Below are 15,148 nucleotides of genomic sequence, written 5' to 3'. Positions count from 1 at the left end.
AAATGCAGTAGTTAATATTTTCTTATATATTTATTCGATATCTTTTTCTGATCAATTTTTAAATCATACTGACAAATGTGTATTTATGGCGCCCTTGCACTTTGTTGGCTGGTGAGTATACATCTAAATATGGCTCGGCATTATTCATTTCTGCTTGGCATTCTTTGAGAAGGAGGAAAAATAATTTGATCCAGTGTGTAATGGACACCATCTGTTTTGAGATTGCTGTGCATGTTTTACCAGAAGGTTATGCACTAGAGTTGACTAAATCCATTACCTGCTATGATTTCAGCAGTGGCAGGATTTTCACATTACCAGGTCTGCTGACTGCTCTGTGCGCAGAAGATAAGTTCGGAGGGTTAGCAATGAGACCGGCCTTACTCAAAGATTCTGTTGTTATAGTAATTGTATCTATTAGTGGAACTCAGCATGAGACTGATTGAATGTGTAATTGACTTGCAACCACTTTTAACATATTGGAATGAAGTATAATGCCAGGAAAGTCAGTATTTCTTTCAATTTCATCAAGGGATTAAGCTCTGATCTGACACTTCAGTCAGTATCTTTTTCCTTTCTAAGGGGCAATCCTGGAATCCTTGAGAAATGCATCCCTTTGTTTATGTATGACCATGGAATGTTAATGACAATTTATGTATATGTCATTGTAGCATTACATGAGAAGATGCCTCACATCTCCTCCAGCACAAATTATCTGTCTTGGATCGCTTCTGCCAAGAATTCTTTGATGTGATGATGATTTGTGTTTTTGTATACCTTACTAATGGTGTAAGTGACTTGCATTGTGTAGGAAATCTGTCTTCACCCCCTCCCCCCAAATTATTTATATGTGCATGTAGCTCTTTAAAAGAAAAGTCCAGCAATAGCTTTATATGGCCAGTCCGCTCTTCCATTACTGAGAAATCAATGTTTGAATTGATATGTAAATGAGGCAAAAGAACTATTTGTAGATCTGAAGCCTCTGTCACTCCAGCTCTGCTCCGCCTGCCCCCTCCTGTTTGACTGACGGCCTCTTTGATGTGTGACTTCAGGCAAAGGAGTCCTCAGTCAAGCAGGAGCAAGCGGCACTGTGCAGTGACTAGAGCTGGAGTGACAGAGGCTTCAGATCTACAAATGGTTCTTCAGCCTCATGTGCATATCAGTTCAAACATAGATTTCTCAGTAAAGGAGATACAAACTGGTCATGTAAAGCTATTGCTGGACTTGTCTTTAAGAGCTACATGCACATATAACACTGGTCAACGCAATTTTTCTGGCAAAAGGTTTTAAAACATATTTTATGTCAATTTTGGCTGCTGATTACGAATATGAACTCCGTTTTTGGCTATCACATCAGGATTTCGAGATATTTTCAATTTTTGATAAAAATTACTCCTAATGTTTTATGATAAAAACACATGATTTTCGGTACTACATTTTGTATATTTTTAATCAAGGGATAACAAAGATTACAAAGTCTATGTACAGCAAATCAAATATACTTACAGAATTAAACTACAAAATAAAAAAACACATATATAGCACACAGCACACAGATGAATGACAAATGGCAGTTATTTGAACTTTTTTTTCTTGTCTGATCTGTGATGTACAGCTTCTGGGTTGTCTCTCATCAAGCTCCAGCAATAGTCAGCCATCATATGTGAGTCCCACCGGCCTTGATACCGTTCTTCCATTGTTTTAATGTCCTGATGAAAACGCTCCCCTTGTTCCTCGCACACATCCCCAAGGTTCTCTGGAAAAAAGTCCAAATGGCTGTGTAAATAGTGAATCTTGATACTCATTCTACATCCAAGATTTCGCAGACTCATTAGTAGCTCTTATTATTATTATTATTATTTATTGTTATAGCGCCATTTATTCCATGGCACTTTACATGTAAGGAGGGGTATACATAATAAAAACAAGTACAATAATCTTAAACAATACAAGTCATAACTGGTACAGGAGGAGAGAGGACCCTGCCCGCGAAGGCTCAATCTACAAGGGATGGGTGAGGAGACAGTAGGCGAGGGTAGAGCTGGTCATGCAGCGGTTTGGTCGATCGGTGGTTACTGCAGGTTATAGGCTTGTCTGAAGAGGTAGGTCTTCAGGCTCTTTTTGAAGGTTTCGATGGTAGGTGAGAGTCTGATATGTTGTGGTAGAGGGTTCCAGAGTAGCGGTGATACGCTAGATAAATCTTGTATACGATTGTGGGAAGAGGAGATAAGAGGGGAGTAGAGAAGGAGATCTTGTGAGGATCGGTGAGTTGTGAGTTGTCTTTCTTATTCCTTAGAAAATTCTGCACCACATTACAAAATGCATTCCAAGCTCTTTCTTCTGTCTCATTCATTGATGTGATAAAATTTGGGTCTCCCATAAGTGTTCTTATTTGAGATCCATCAAATATTCCAGCCTTTTTCTTCTCTTTACTAAGACCAGGAAAAGTTGAACATGTATAGTTAAAGCATTCTCCACTGTGATTGAGAGCTTTGACGAACTGCTTCATCAATCCAAGTTTTATGTGTAAGGGAGGAAAGACAATGTCCTTCCTATCCACTAGAGGAACATGGATGACATTCTTATCGCCAGATGCCAAACTCTGTCGCTGAGGCCATTCAGTTTTCACCCAATGCTCTGCTGTAGCGCTACTGTCCCAGTAGCACAGAAAACAAGGGTGTTATCATAACAAATGGGAATTATGCATGTTCAAAGAAAACAAAAATATTCTCACAATTATTGGGAGACTAAATGAAAACTAAATTTACCTTCGTGAACCGTATAAACCGGCACTTTTCATACACTACTTATATTTATCATGGAATTCATGAAAATGGGCTATATACCTATAGCGCAAAAACGTGATGTGATAGAGAAATTATAAGATCAGATTTGAATTCAGCCCCCTCAAATTAGTCTAAAACTGTTCTTAAAGTCCATGCCAGAAATTTTTTTTATTTTTTATTTGTAGACCAGTGTAATTAGTCTGAGGGTTGAAATCGTGCTGACAATACTGCATTTAACAGACTAAGAACAGTATGGTTGATTAATCAAGCTAAATGCACCAGACTTCTGGCGTCATTTGCTCCAGGATACCAACTTTTAGACACTTTTTATGACTTATTCAACAAGAGGGCATGAGCGCTCTGAAATGGGTCATACTGTATGACGACTCATTTCAGACGCATGTCTTTAGACATTGCAATGACTTGTTTGCCTCTAATTTTATATGTTTTTATATTGGTGTGGTAATGGAATTGCAAGTTTTTGGAAAATCCTTTTTGTTTCTTTTTATACTAATAAAACTATGGCTTTTTATGTAATACCTAGATACAGGAAATTTGTCTTTTCCCTATAACTACTTGTTGCGCCGCAAGCCTCCGTGCAGTGGATCCTCCAAAGTGATGAGCTGACTAAGGAAAATCCTTTTTCTATAGTTCACATCTAGAGTTCTTGTAAATTGAACAACCCCTAAGTTAACTTTTTACCCTCTAAAAGCATTGTTGTTATTTCAGTTGCCGTCTGATTGCCCCATCAATGCTGACATCTCTGCCATTCCGCACATGGCTTGCTGCACCCTGGATAACCTGTATCTCCTCATGGGTCGTGAACTAGAAGATTTGGAGGAGGTGCCTGCAGGCAACGTCTTGGGCAAGTCTTAATTATTACTTTTTGTTGTTGTTTTTTTAGTTAAAGAATACATACCAATGCTATAATTTAGATCAGAAAATAATTTCTCCCTAAAATTAACAGTACAGTCAAATATCGTATTAAAGGGGACCTGTCATGTCCAAAACTGCAATTTATCATTTAATAGCATTTAAATCCTGTGTAACAGACTTCCAAGAGCAGAATCTATGAGGGGAAAATGAAGTTTTAGTCATCGGGGCTGTGCAGGCAGCGGTTTCTGTTTCTCTTCACTACACTGAGAGCTGTAATCACCTCTGACACTTTGATTGACAGGTGACTCTACAGAGAATGTGTGAATGTCTGCAGAGCCTGCTGTCCATCAAAACTGCTGGAAGTGAATATAGCTACAGCGCTAATTGTGTAGTGAAAGGTGACTAAAATACCTCCCTGTAGCGCCAGTGACTGGAAACGAGGCTGCTGGGAGAATAATATATCATTTTCTCCCTGTAGCCGCTGCTCCAGTAAGCCTGCTACATAGGATTTATAATACTATTTATGTAGATTACCCCTAGTCTGCAGGTAAGTAGCATGTCTTTATGTAGCAGGTTCACTATAAATATAGGTTTACTGGACTATTATTCCTATTATTTAGCTGTCTTCCAAAATCTATTGCATGTTTTCTGCTGACTAGACTGGGGTAACCACTTGTGGAAGCAATGGATGCCCCTTATTGATGTTGGCTATGTATTATCTCTGATTGATCAGTATAATGGATGATTAATTTTTTTGTACTTTCTGACATCTGGGCACATTTTAGTACTAGGACGCCTTCCATATACACTGCTCTTGTGGTTGGTGTCCTCAGTGGCTATCACACAACCGTCTTTTATAGTATACTACGCCAGAATTGGATTCTTATATGTTCTGGCATTTTTGTAAACATTCAATCAGTGATAAAATGGGCTAAATATAGGATGTGTTCGCTGCCATCTGGTCATGTGAAATATAGTGGAAATTAAGTTTCCAAAACTGTGTCATGGAAAGTTAGAATTTCTTCCAGATGTTCAGATTCTTATTATTTTTTCCCCCTCTCTTAACTACACGCCTGTTTCCAGAAACCTCCATGCGGTAACTTGATATTTTTCAATCAGTAAAGAACTAAACATGGGCAGTTATTACAGCTGAAGGGAATCTCAGTATTTAATGCCTATACGTTAATCAGGTTTGCCCTTGGTGAACCATTGTTTACACGTTGTGGAACTGCACGTCAGCCATTACTCAAACTTTGCCTTTTACAAGAGGAAGCAATTCTAGCAATCTAGTGGCGCTCCTCATCACTGACCGCATCCAGAGAATTTCCCTTGTTTTATGCCCATGGACAGCGCAGAAGTGCAGAGAGTAAGGATTAAATGTAAGGAAATGAATCTCCTTGTGGCTGCTGTCTTTTGCATCCACCATATAAAGCGCCAGTGCTCTGTCCTATTACGACTTGGGGAGCAGCTAAACCAAGAGTAAGGCCAAGCTCCAACGCAATATGGCAGATTTATTTAACAAAATGCAGTTCAATTTTATGAAAGGAGGTTTACAAAGTTTGAAAAAAGTGTGGAGTTTAGAACATGCTTTATATTGTGGACATATCTAGCAGTTTCCTATCTTCAATTCTACCCTTCGCAGAATTGAAATTTTCACAAGGCATTTGTGCCCTCAGGAGAACGTAATTACCTGGAAATGCTCCTGGTGTATAGTTTAACATTCTCTCTGGCTTCCTTTCACTAGACACAGGCCCAAAAAGTGCTTCCCTATATAGCAGGACAGGCCACTTGCTGGAAAGAACCCTTTCCGATGTAGATGCCAGGATCGGCTTTCCTCCACATGTAATGAATGCCTCCTGGTCACTTGTCAGGTCTTTAGAAAGCATAATTCTAAAGTATCTTTTCTTCTAAACTAAACCAGCCCAACTTTTCTACCCTCTCGTTATAAGAGAGACCTTTGACCCCATTTAATAATCTGGTTGTTTCTCTACTATCAGCATTTTGTGTATCTCTGATCCATAATCTGATCTGTCCATCATTGACTGATCTGTTTAGTCAGTGAATGATTACTTGCACCAATGACCCCAGAGAATGGTTTCTTACATCAATTGTACAAGCAATGAGCAAGGATCATTATTGAGAGTACAGTATTTTACATAAATTGACTGTTTACTAAGGTGCTATTGTTTCCTGTGTTTAGCTTACAGTAGGAAAAGCTATTCTACAAGCTACGCAATACTGTTGTGTTTATAGAATGGCAATTAAGACATATCACGCTTTATGAATTTGTCTTTTAGAAATATAAAAATAACCCTTTTTGGCTATAAAACATTAAAACCACTGATATATCAAGTGAATAACATTGATTATCCCTCATACGGGGTGAGATATATCAGGTAGGAAGTGAACAGTTAGTTCTTTAAAGGGGTATTCTCGAGTAATTAAATTATTTTACTTGGCATGAATATAAGCATGTTTGTAATTGACTTACTTTTCTTATCTGCTGTCATTATCTTTCTGTGGGAGCTTTTTTCTTTCATAATGTACAGCTGTTTCCCACTGACCTTGGCAACTAGTGCCTGCCCAGACCCTGGCTGAGAAGTAGTAACATTTCAGGAGTGGAGTTATCTCCTAACATATACCAGTCAGCTCTCTCCAACTCATTGATTTCTATACAGCAGCTGTCTGCTCAACTCCCTCTTAGCTCCTGACAAGCTGCTGTTATAAATCTTGCAAAATTACCTGCTCCACCATGAGCTACTTTCTGAGCAGGTTTCCTCATCACAGCTTTCTCTGAGCATTCTGCTTGTTCAAATATCATGATAACTCTATGTATACATAGGGTGATAGTATTGTTCCCTTCAAAACAAACCACTTGTGCTGATCTTTATAGTTCTACTAATGCTATCACTCTGCTATTTATGAAAACTGTCATTTAAGGAGCCCCCCGCCAGAAACCAGGAAGAGAATACTTGATGTACTTGATGAAGACTGAAAATGTTTGTTAGACACCCTAAGAGGCCCAAATCCTGTCAGTCAGATCTGTTTCGATGTAATGTTACGACTGATCTGTGTACGGAATTGCTTTATAACATGACTGTACAGTAGGCTGTCTTGTACATTAAAGCTTTTCCTAGATTCCTGAGTGACTCATTTGCCTACTCCTTAATTATGAGTGTTGGATGCATCATGGCCTAACTAGACAGATTTACCATCTATGGTCTGTTGAAATCTGGGTGACAACTCATGTGGGAACCGTAATATTGAAATCCAGAATCTGGTAATATTGGTTTACATTACCTGATTTGGCAGGATTAAATGACTGCAGTTTAGACTGCAAGATTATCAATAATGAGCTTTTCTAGGAACTCTCATTCACAATAATCTTGTAGTATAAATGCACCTTTAGACCAAGTTTCAGAAATTGATGACTCTTAAAGAAGATTGTTCAAAATTGGCTCTAAATTTGGGAGTGATTGTTCTATCACAGCTTTCCCAATAGTAGTCACCAATGCCAGAAATGATGACGTCTCGTCCATCAGTCGTCTGACCACTGGTCTCCGTATTCATATGGTGTAGATGCAAACATTACTGCTTAAGCCAATGATTAGCTGCAGCGGTCAGGTGAGAAAATGGGATCTGAACAATTCGAGTTGGGGCAGCAAAGGTTAAATAATTATATATTTGGGGTTTTTGTTAACATTCCCTACCTTTAGGGCAATTTTATGTCATAAGGTGGATTCAAAAACCCGCAGGGTCAGGATGGACACACAGACCCAGCGAGTTGGCACAGTGGGCTGGAAGTCACTAAGAGCAGTAGGACCCTGAAATCTGGTTATTTTGGGCAGAACACAAACAGGTGAGATAGGACACGCTGGAAGCCACAAAATCAGAAGTGCAGATGAAAAGGATGATTACAGGTCTGAAGCAGCACACAGATGTAGGTGTCAAAATGCCTTAATGTGATTATGCTCTAATAGCAATTTGTGATGTCCACAACAAATGATTTGTTAACCTGCAGCGAGACAACCAAAGATTAACCAGCAGCCCTGAGGCTTTGTAGAAATCACAGGAGTGTGCAAAGAGAATTGCAGCTTTTTAGATTGTTCTCTACATGTCAATTTATATTGCTTACTGCAAACAACGGGTTAACTAGATTAACTTGTGGAGTCGTAGGTGCTAGATGCAGAATGACAAAAGTCTGAAGAGACCGTAGCAACAAAAATGTCTGGACATTGACAGTCCCTACAAACAGCAGCTAAACACAGTACTGCCTTAATGATGTCACCGAGATACATTGGGCAGCTTGTAAACCCTAATATGGAGTAGAGGTAAGGGCGGAGGCCATGGGGAAAGGAAGTGGAGCCCGGTCCGGCTTAAACAGGTGCGTTACAGTAAAATTCTGGAAAATCCCTTTATGTCATATCTTAATGCGGCACTGCGAATGCAGTCGTGGTAATCACATTATGGTGCCTGCTGGATCTTACAGCAGGACATCGGGAGTCACCATCACTACGATAGCTGTGACTGACTGTTCAATGCAGAATAGCACCATTCAGCAAGCACAGCCGCAATCTGACCCCACAGTGACTGCCTGCACTTCCTCATTCTAGCTTCAGACGTGTTCACTGTGTCGTTCTGTCTCGCTGTGCTGGGCCTTGTGGTGCCACAGACTTTTTCAAGCCTCTGCCATCACTTCTGCTAGTGATGCTGCTAAAGAAAGAAATTCCTGATGCTTCCTTGATCCGATCCTGATCCCTGATCTTTCCTAATCGGCCACAATCCCTTTGTACCCCTCCCTACCCCCCTTTCTGCTGCTGAGTGCTGATTAGTACTTGATTGTTCGTTTTTTTGGCAGTTTTTCTCTTTTTCGTGCGCCCTGCAGCCACCGAGCACTTATCAGTGATACAAATCACTGGTCCATACTCGTGCTTGCTGTTTTGTAGTATTTTTTATTTATTTTTTTACAGTTTTTTGTCCCTGTCTAGTAGCATATCGGTAATTGTCGTCCATGCTCGCTTTTGGATTTTTTTCCTGTCTATATTTTCATCCCCTTTTTGCACCGCATCTGCGAGTATGTCCTACAGCCGTCAAGCACTGATTACTGCTTTTTTCTTTAGTTGTGAAAAAAAAATCAAAACAAATAATTTAGATTAGTTGATAAGACTAGATTAAGGACAGTAAAATGTACCGTAGTAATCTGTATCTACTACAAATTTTTTTACTGAATTTAGGTAGAGTTGGTGTCAGATTGCAAAGAGTAAAAAAAAAAGTCACATGACATGACATCAGCACATGTCCTATAGCCGTCCTTCACGGATTGCTGAGTCACATCAATGATCGGCCTTCGGTTGTTACTTTTTTTCCCTTTGGTGTTAAAAAAAAGATTTTTTTTTTTTAGATACCGTATTGTTCATACTATAAGATGCACTTTTTTCCCAAAAATATTTTTGGGAAAATGAGGGTGTGTCTTATAGTCGGAATATACTTGCAAATAGTGTGGCAGCAGGAGTCTGCCGCTTCTGCAGCGGTCCCGGTCCGACGTTGCAAGGCGATGGTCACACTCCCTTACCAGGCTGGTACGGCAAGTCTCTTCGGTGCTCTGTGATGGGGCTCCGCCAGCATTTTGTGAAAGCCCGGAGGCCCTGCACATCCATTGCTGCGATGCAGGGGCCTCTGGGAAAATGGCCGCCAAGTGCGGCACATGCTCAGATTGAGATCTCAGCAATGAGAACTCGTCCCGAGATCTCAGCTCAGGACGAGATCTCGTTGCCGAGATCTCAGTCTGAGCATGCGCTGCCCCCGGCGGCCATTTTCCTGGAGGCCAACGCATGGCAGCAATGGATGTGCGGGTGCCTCCAGGCTTTCACAAAATGCTAGCGGAGCCCCCAGCACCGCCGAACCTGCCACGCCAGTCTGGGATGGGAGTCATATCGCCAGACCACCGAACACCCCCTGTGACCATGCTCCACCAGTGCTGCCATTTCACCTCCCCCAGTAAGCTGAATTCCGACTGTAAGACGGACCCCCATTTAACACATTAATTTTTTTCCCCTATTTTCCTTCTGAAAATTTGAGGTGCGTCTTAGTCTGAAAAATATGGTAGTAGATTAATGACAGTAAAAATATACCATAGTAATCTGTATCTACTACAGTATTTTTTACTGAATGTAGTTAATGCAGGAAAAAAAATCACATACATGTATGCATCCTACAGCCGCTGATCACGGACACTCATCAGTGATCGGCCTTGGTTGTTGGGTTTTTTTTTTTGGTGTGAAAAAATAATTTAAAAAAATGTACCATATATACTCGCGTATAAGCCGACCCCCCTAATTTTGCCACAAAAAACTGAGAAAACTTAATGACTCGAGTATAAGCCTAGGGTGGAAAATGCAGCAGCTACCGGTAAATGTCAAAAGTAAAAATAGATACCAATAAAAGTAAAATTAATTGAGACATCAGTAGGTTAAGTGTTTTTGAATATCCATATTGAATCAGGAGCCCCCATATAATGCTCCATAAAATTTATGATGGGCCCCATAAGATGCTCCATACAAAATACGCCCTATATAATGCTCCATATTAAAATATGCCCCATATAATCCTGCATAAAGGTTAATAATGGCCCCATAAGATGCTCCATAGAGACATTTGCCCAATATAGTGCTGCACAAATGTTGATTATGGCCCCATAAGATGCTTCATAAAGATATTTGCGCCATCTAGTGCTACACAAACTTTGATTATGGGCCCCATAAGATGCTCCATACAGACACTTGCTCCATTTGCTGTTGCTGCAATAAAAAAAATATCACATACTCACCTCTCCATCGCTCAGGACCCCGGCACTTTCAATATTCACCTGACTTCGTTCTGGCGCTGCTTCATCTTCAGCGTCTTCTGCACTGACGTTCAGGCAGAGGGCGTGCACTAACTACGTCATCGCTCCCTCTGACCTGAGCATCACTGCAGAAGACACTGAAGATGGAGCGGCGCCGGAACAAGGAGCAGGTGAATATCACGCAGCGCTGCGCTCCCCTCCCCGTTATACTCGCCTGCTCCTGGCGCGGTGCAGTCCCTGCTTCCCCAGCACCGCAGCTCCTTCCTGTATTGAGCGGTCACCGTTACCGCTCATTACAGTAATTAATATGCGGCTCCACCCCTATGGGAGGTGGAGCTGCATATTCATTACTGTAATGAGTGGTACCATGTGACAGGAAGAAGCTGTGGCACCGGGGAAGCAGGGACCGTGCCCGGAGTAGGTGAGTATAATTAGACAGCCCCCGCTCCCCCTCCCCTGCCGACCCCTGGGTATGACTCGAGTATAAGCCGAGAGGGGGACTTTCAACCCAAAAAAATGGGCTGAAAATCTCAGCTTATACTCGAGTATATACGGTAATAACTTGATAGGACTAGGTTAGGGACACCAAAAATATATTGTAGTAATCCACGCCTACTACATTATTTTTTACTGAATATAGTCAGGGTTAGTGTCAGATAATTGCGAGTGCGCAGTAATTTTATTTTATTTTTTTAATTTATGTCCATTGAGTATGTTTGTTTTTTATTTTACAAAAATGTACACCAAACACTCTCTCACACACACACACACACACACACACACACACACACACACACACACACACACACACACACACACACACACACACACACACACACCTAAATATTATTTTGTACACGCACAGAAACACCATATGCATGAAAAAATGTCCCACTTGTCCCAATCACTGTATTTCATGGAGGAGGCACAGGCCTTCCTTGCCTTTGACACCGATAGAGAGGATCCCACCTTCCTTTGTATTTCTTCTTCCACCTATTCCTCAAGTGATACTGAACCGCCATGCAGACTCCCCTGAACCAATGCCCACCATTACTGTGCCACAGATTCTTGATTTTGTGACGCAATCAGGAATCCAATTTGACACCACCAGTATCGCAGAAATAGACTTTCAAAGTCTTTTTCTCTGAGAATTTTGTAACCCTCATGGTGGTCGAAACCAATTTGTATGCCCAGCAATTTTTGCCACAAATCCACCCTCATCATTTTCTTCACTGGACCCCTGTAGGTGCAGTGGAAATGATGATTTTTTGAGACCTAGTCCTTCACATGGCGTTAGTCAAGAAGCCAGAACTTGTTGTGATGTTTTATGCAACACTATGACCCATAAACAATTTGAGGTAATTCCAAAATGTTTGCATTACAATGATAATGCGCAATGTCCTCCTTGAGATGAGTGACTCCCCCGAAGAAGGCGCACGCAGCTGAAATGCACGTAGGGGCAGTGGCACCATCATACCAGAGGTAAATAGTGTTATATCTTATGTATTGACACTATGCCATTTTCTTACTGACCCCATGTAGTGTTCTTAAGTGATTAAGCCTGGTTACGGCATGGGATACTGATTAGCCACTTGGTATATGGATATCATGGCGGTAGGAGTCAGAACTTGTTTGTCATAATTATCTTCTGGTCTATGGTGTCTTGTTTCTTTTGGCACCATTAGCAATATTATTCATGATTTTAAGTGTTATTATCAATAAAATTTATATTTTTTTTCTGATTTGAGTTCTGGTGTGCAAAATTTATACGTTTAAGTTTTCTGAGGTGTATGTTCCCCAAAGGGACATCTGCGTTGGCGTTCCTAATAAATTTCAAGGGGAGGCTCAAACTCTTGACAGTACCAGCCCAGTAAGAAGGCCAGGTACGAAAATAAACCCTAAAAGCTGTGCGAGAGTACCTCAGGGCACACTCGCAGGTTTACAGTTTATGAAGGGAAGGACATCTGTATTGAATCCACTGAATGCCCCTCTGTCCTGGCAGAGAGTGGGAAAATTGTGTGGGATTTGGTGCACGCACTGCTGGATCAAGGTTATCATGTCTACATACAGTGGGGAAAATAAGTACCTTATATACTCGAGTATAAGCTGAGATTTTCAGCCTAAATTTTTGGGCTGAAAGTGCCCCTCTCGGCTTATACTTGAGTCATGATCGGCGGTGGGGTCGGCGGGTGAGGGGGAGAGAGGACTGTCGCATACTCACCTAGTCCCGGCGCTCCCCCTGCCCGTCCCACGGTCTTCGGTGCCGCAGCTCTTCCCCTGTTCAGCGGTCACGTTGGACCGTTCATTAAAGTTATGAATATGGACTCCACTCCCATAGGGGCGGAGCCGCATATTCATTCCTCCAATCAGCGGTAACGGTGACCGCTGATAGAGGAAGAGGCTGCGGCACCCGGAGACCAGCTGTCCGGGATAAGGAGCCAGGGACGCCGGGAGCAGGTAAGTATGTCATAGTTACCTGTCCACGTTCCACCCGCCTGGCGCCGCTCCGTCTTCCTGTCCTCTTGCTCTGACTGTTCAGGTCAGAGGGCGTGATGACGTACTAGTGTGCGCGCCGCCCTCTGCCTGAACAGTCAGTGTGGAGAGACGCCGAGACGGGACGCTGAGGAGCTGCAGGCAGCAAGAGAGGTGAGTATGTAATTTTTTTTTATTATTGCAGCAGCAGCATTATATATTGCACAGATTTATATGTAGCATCTATGGGGCCGTACTGAACGGTGCAGAGCATTATATATGGCACAGCTTTATATGGAGCATCTATGGGGCCATAATGAATGGTGCAGAGCATTATATATGGCACAGCTTTATAAGGAGCATCTATGGGGCCATAATGAACGGTGCAGAGCATTATATATGGCACAGCTTTATAAGGAGCATCTATGGGGCCATAATGAACGGTGCAGAGCATTATATGTGGCACAGCTTTATAAGGAACATCTATGGGGCCATAATGAATGGTGCAGAGCATTATATATGGCACAGATTTCTATGGAGCATCTATGGGGCCATACTGAACGGTGCAGAGCATTATATATGGCACAGCTTTATGTGGAGCATCTATGGGGCCATAATGAACGGTGCAGAGCATTATATGTGGCACAGCTTTATATGGAGCATCTATGGGGCCATAATGAACGGTATGGAGCATTATATATGGCACAGCTTTATATGGAGCATCTTATGGGGCAATAATGAACGGTATGGAGCATCTATTTTTATTTTTGAAATTCACCGGTAGCTGCTGCATTTTCCACCCTAGGCTTATACTCGAGTCAATAAGTTTTCCCAGTTTTTTTGTGGCAAAATTAGGGGGGTCGGCTTATACTCGGGTATATACGGTATTTGATACACTGCCAATTTTGCAAGTTTCGCCATCTACAAAGAATGGAGAGTTTTGTAATTTTTAGCGTAGGTATGCTTCAACTGTGAGAGACAAAAAATCCAAGTATTTGATACAATAGAAAAACCGAACTCAATATTTGATACAGAAACTTTGTTTGCAAATACAGATATCAGACGTTTCCTTTAGTTCTTCACCAGGTTTGCACACACTGCAACAAGGATTTTTGTCCACTCATCCATACATATCTTCTCCAGATCTTTCAGATTTCAGGGCTGTCGCTGGGCAAAATTGAGTTTTAGCATCCACCAAAGATTTTCTATTGGGTTCAGGTCAGTAGACTAGCTAGGCCACTCAAGGACATTGAAATGCTTCTTACAGAGCAACTCCTTAATTGCCCTGGATGTGTGTTTTGGGTCATTGACATGCTGGAAGACCCAGCCATGACCTATCTTCAATGCTCTTACTAAGGGTAGGAGTTTTTGGCCATAACCTCACGATACTTGACCTCATCTTTCCTTCCTTCAATACGGTGCAGTCATACTGTCCCCTTTGCAGAAAAGCACCCCGAAAGTTTGTTTCCCCCACCATGCTTCACTGTTGGGACAGTGTTCTTGTGGTTGTACTCGTCGATCTTCTTCTTCTTCTTCTTGCTCCAAACATGGCGAGTGGAGTTGATATCAGAAAGTTCTATTTTTGTCTCATCTGACCACATGACCTTCTCCCATGCCTCCGCTGGATCTTCCATATGGTTATTGATGAACTTCAAACGGGCCTAGAAATGTGCTGGTGTGAGCAGGGGAACTTTTCATGCCCTGCAGGATTTTAATCCATGACTGCGTAGTGTGTTACTAACAGTAATGTTTCAGACTGTGGTCCCAGCTCTCTTCAGGTCTTTGACCAGTTCCTCCCGTGTAGTCCTGGGCTGATTCCTGACCTTTCTCAGAAACATCCTTATCCTACGAGTCATGATCTTGCATGGAGCCCCAGACCGAGGATACAGTAATTTTGTATTTCTTCCATTTTCTAATAATTGTGCCAACAGTTGTTGCCTTCTTGCCAAGCTGCTTGCCTATTGTCCTGTAGCCCATCCTAGCCTTGTGCAGGTCTACAATGTTGTCCCTGGTGTCCTTAAGGTACGGTCACATTAAGCGACGCTGCAGCGATATCGACAACGATGCCGATCGCTGCAGCGTCGCTGTGTGGTCGCTGGAGAGCTGTCACACAGACAGCTCTCCAGCGACCAACGATGCCGAAGTCCCCGGGTAACCAGGGTAAACATCGGGT

General features: G+C 42.0%; 1 protein-coding gene across 3 annotated transcripts in view; it reads left to right on the top strand.

The window, feature by feature from the left end:
• The window catches only part of EFL1 (elongation factor like GTPase 1), a 381,827-nt gene that overhangs the window by 132,626 nt on the left and 234,053 nt on the right, over positions 1 to 15,148 (top strand). For all 3 annotated transcript variants that reach the window (XM_077263620.1, XM_077263621.1, XM_077263622.1), the window contains exon 15: positions 3,513 to 3,648. In XM_077263620.1, coding sequence (XP_077119735.1) covers positions 3,513 to 3,648 — 136 coding nt within the window. The remainder of the gene's footprint in view (positions 1 to 3,512; positions 3,649 to 15,148) is intronic.

This window comes from Ranitomeya variabilis, chromosome 5 (assembly GCF_051348905.1).
Source record: "Ranitomeya variabilis isolate aRanVar5 chromosome 5, aRanVar5.hap1, whole genome shotgun sequence".
Classification (NCBI taxonomy): Eukaryota; Metazoa; Chordata; class Amphibia; order Anura; family Dendrobatidae; genus Ranitomeya; species Ranitomeya variabilis.
This window is presented reverse-complemented; position numbering and strand designations above follow the sequence as displayed.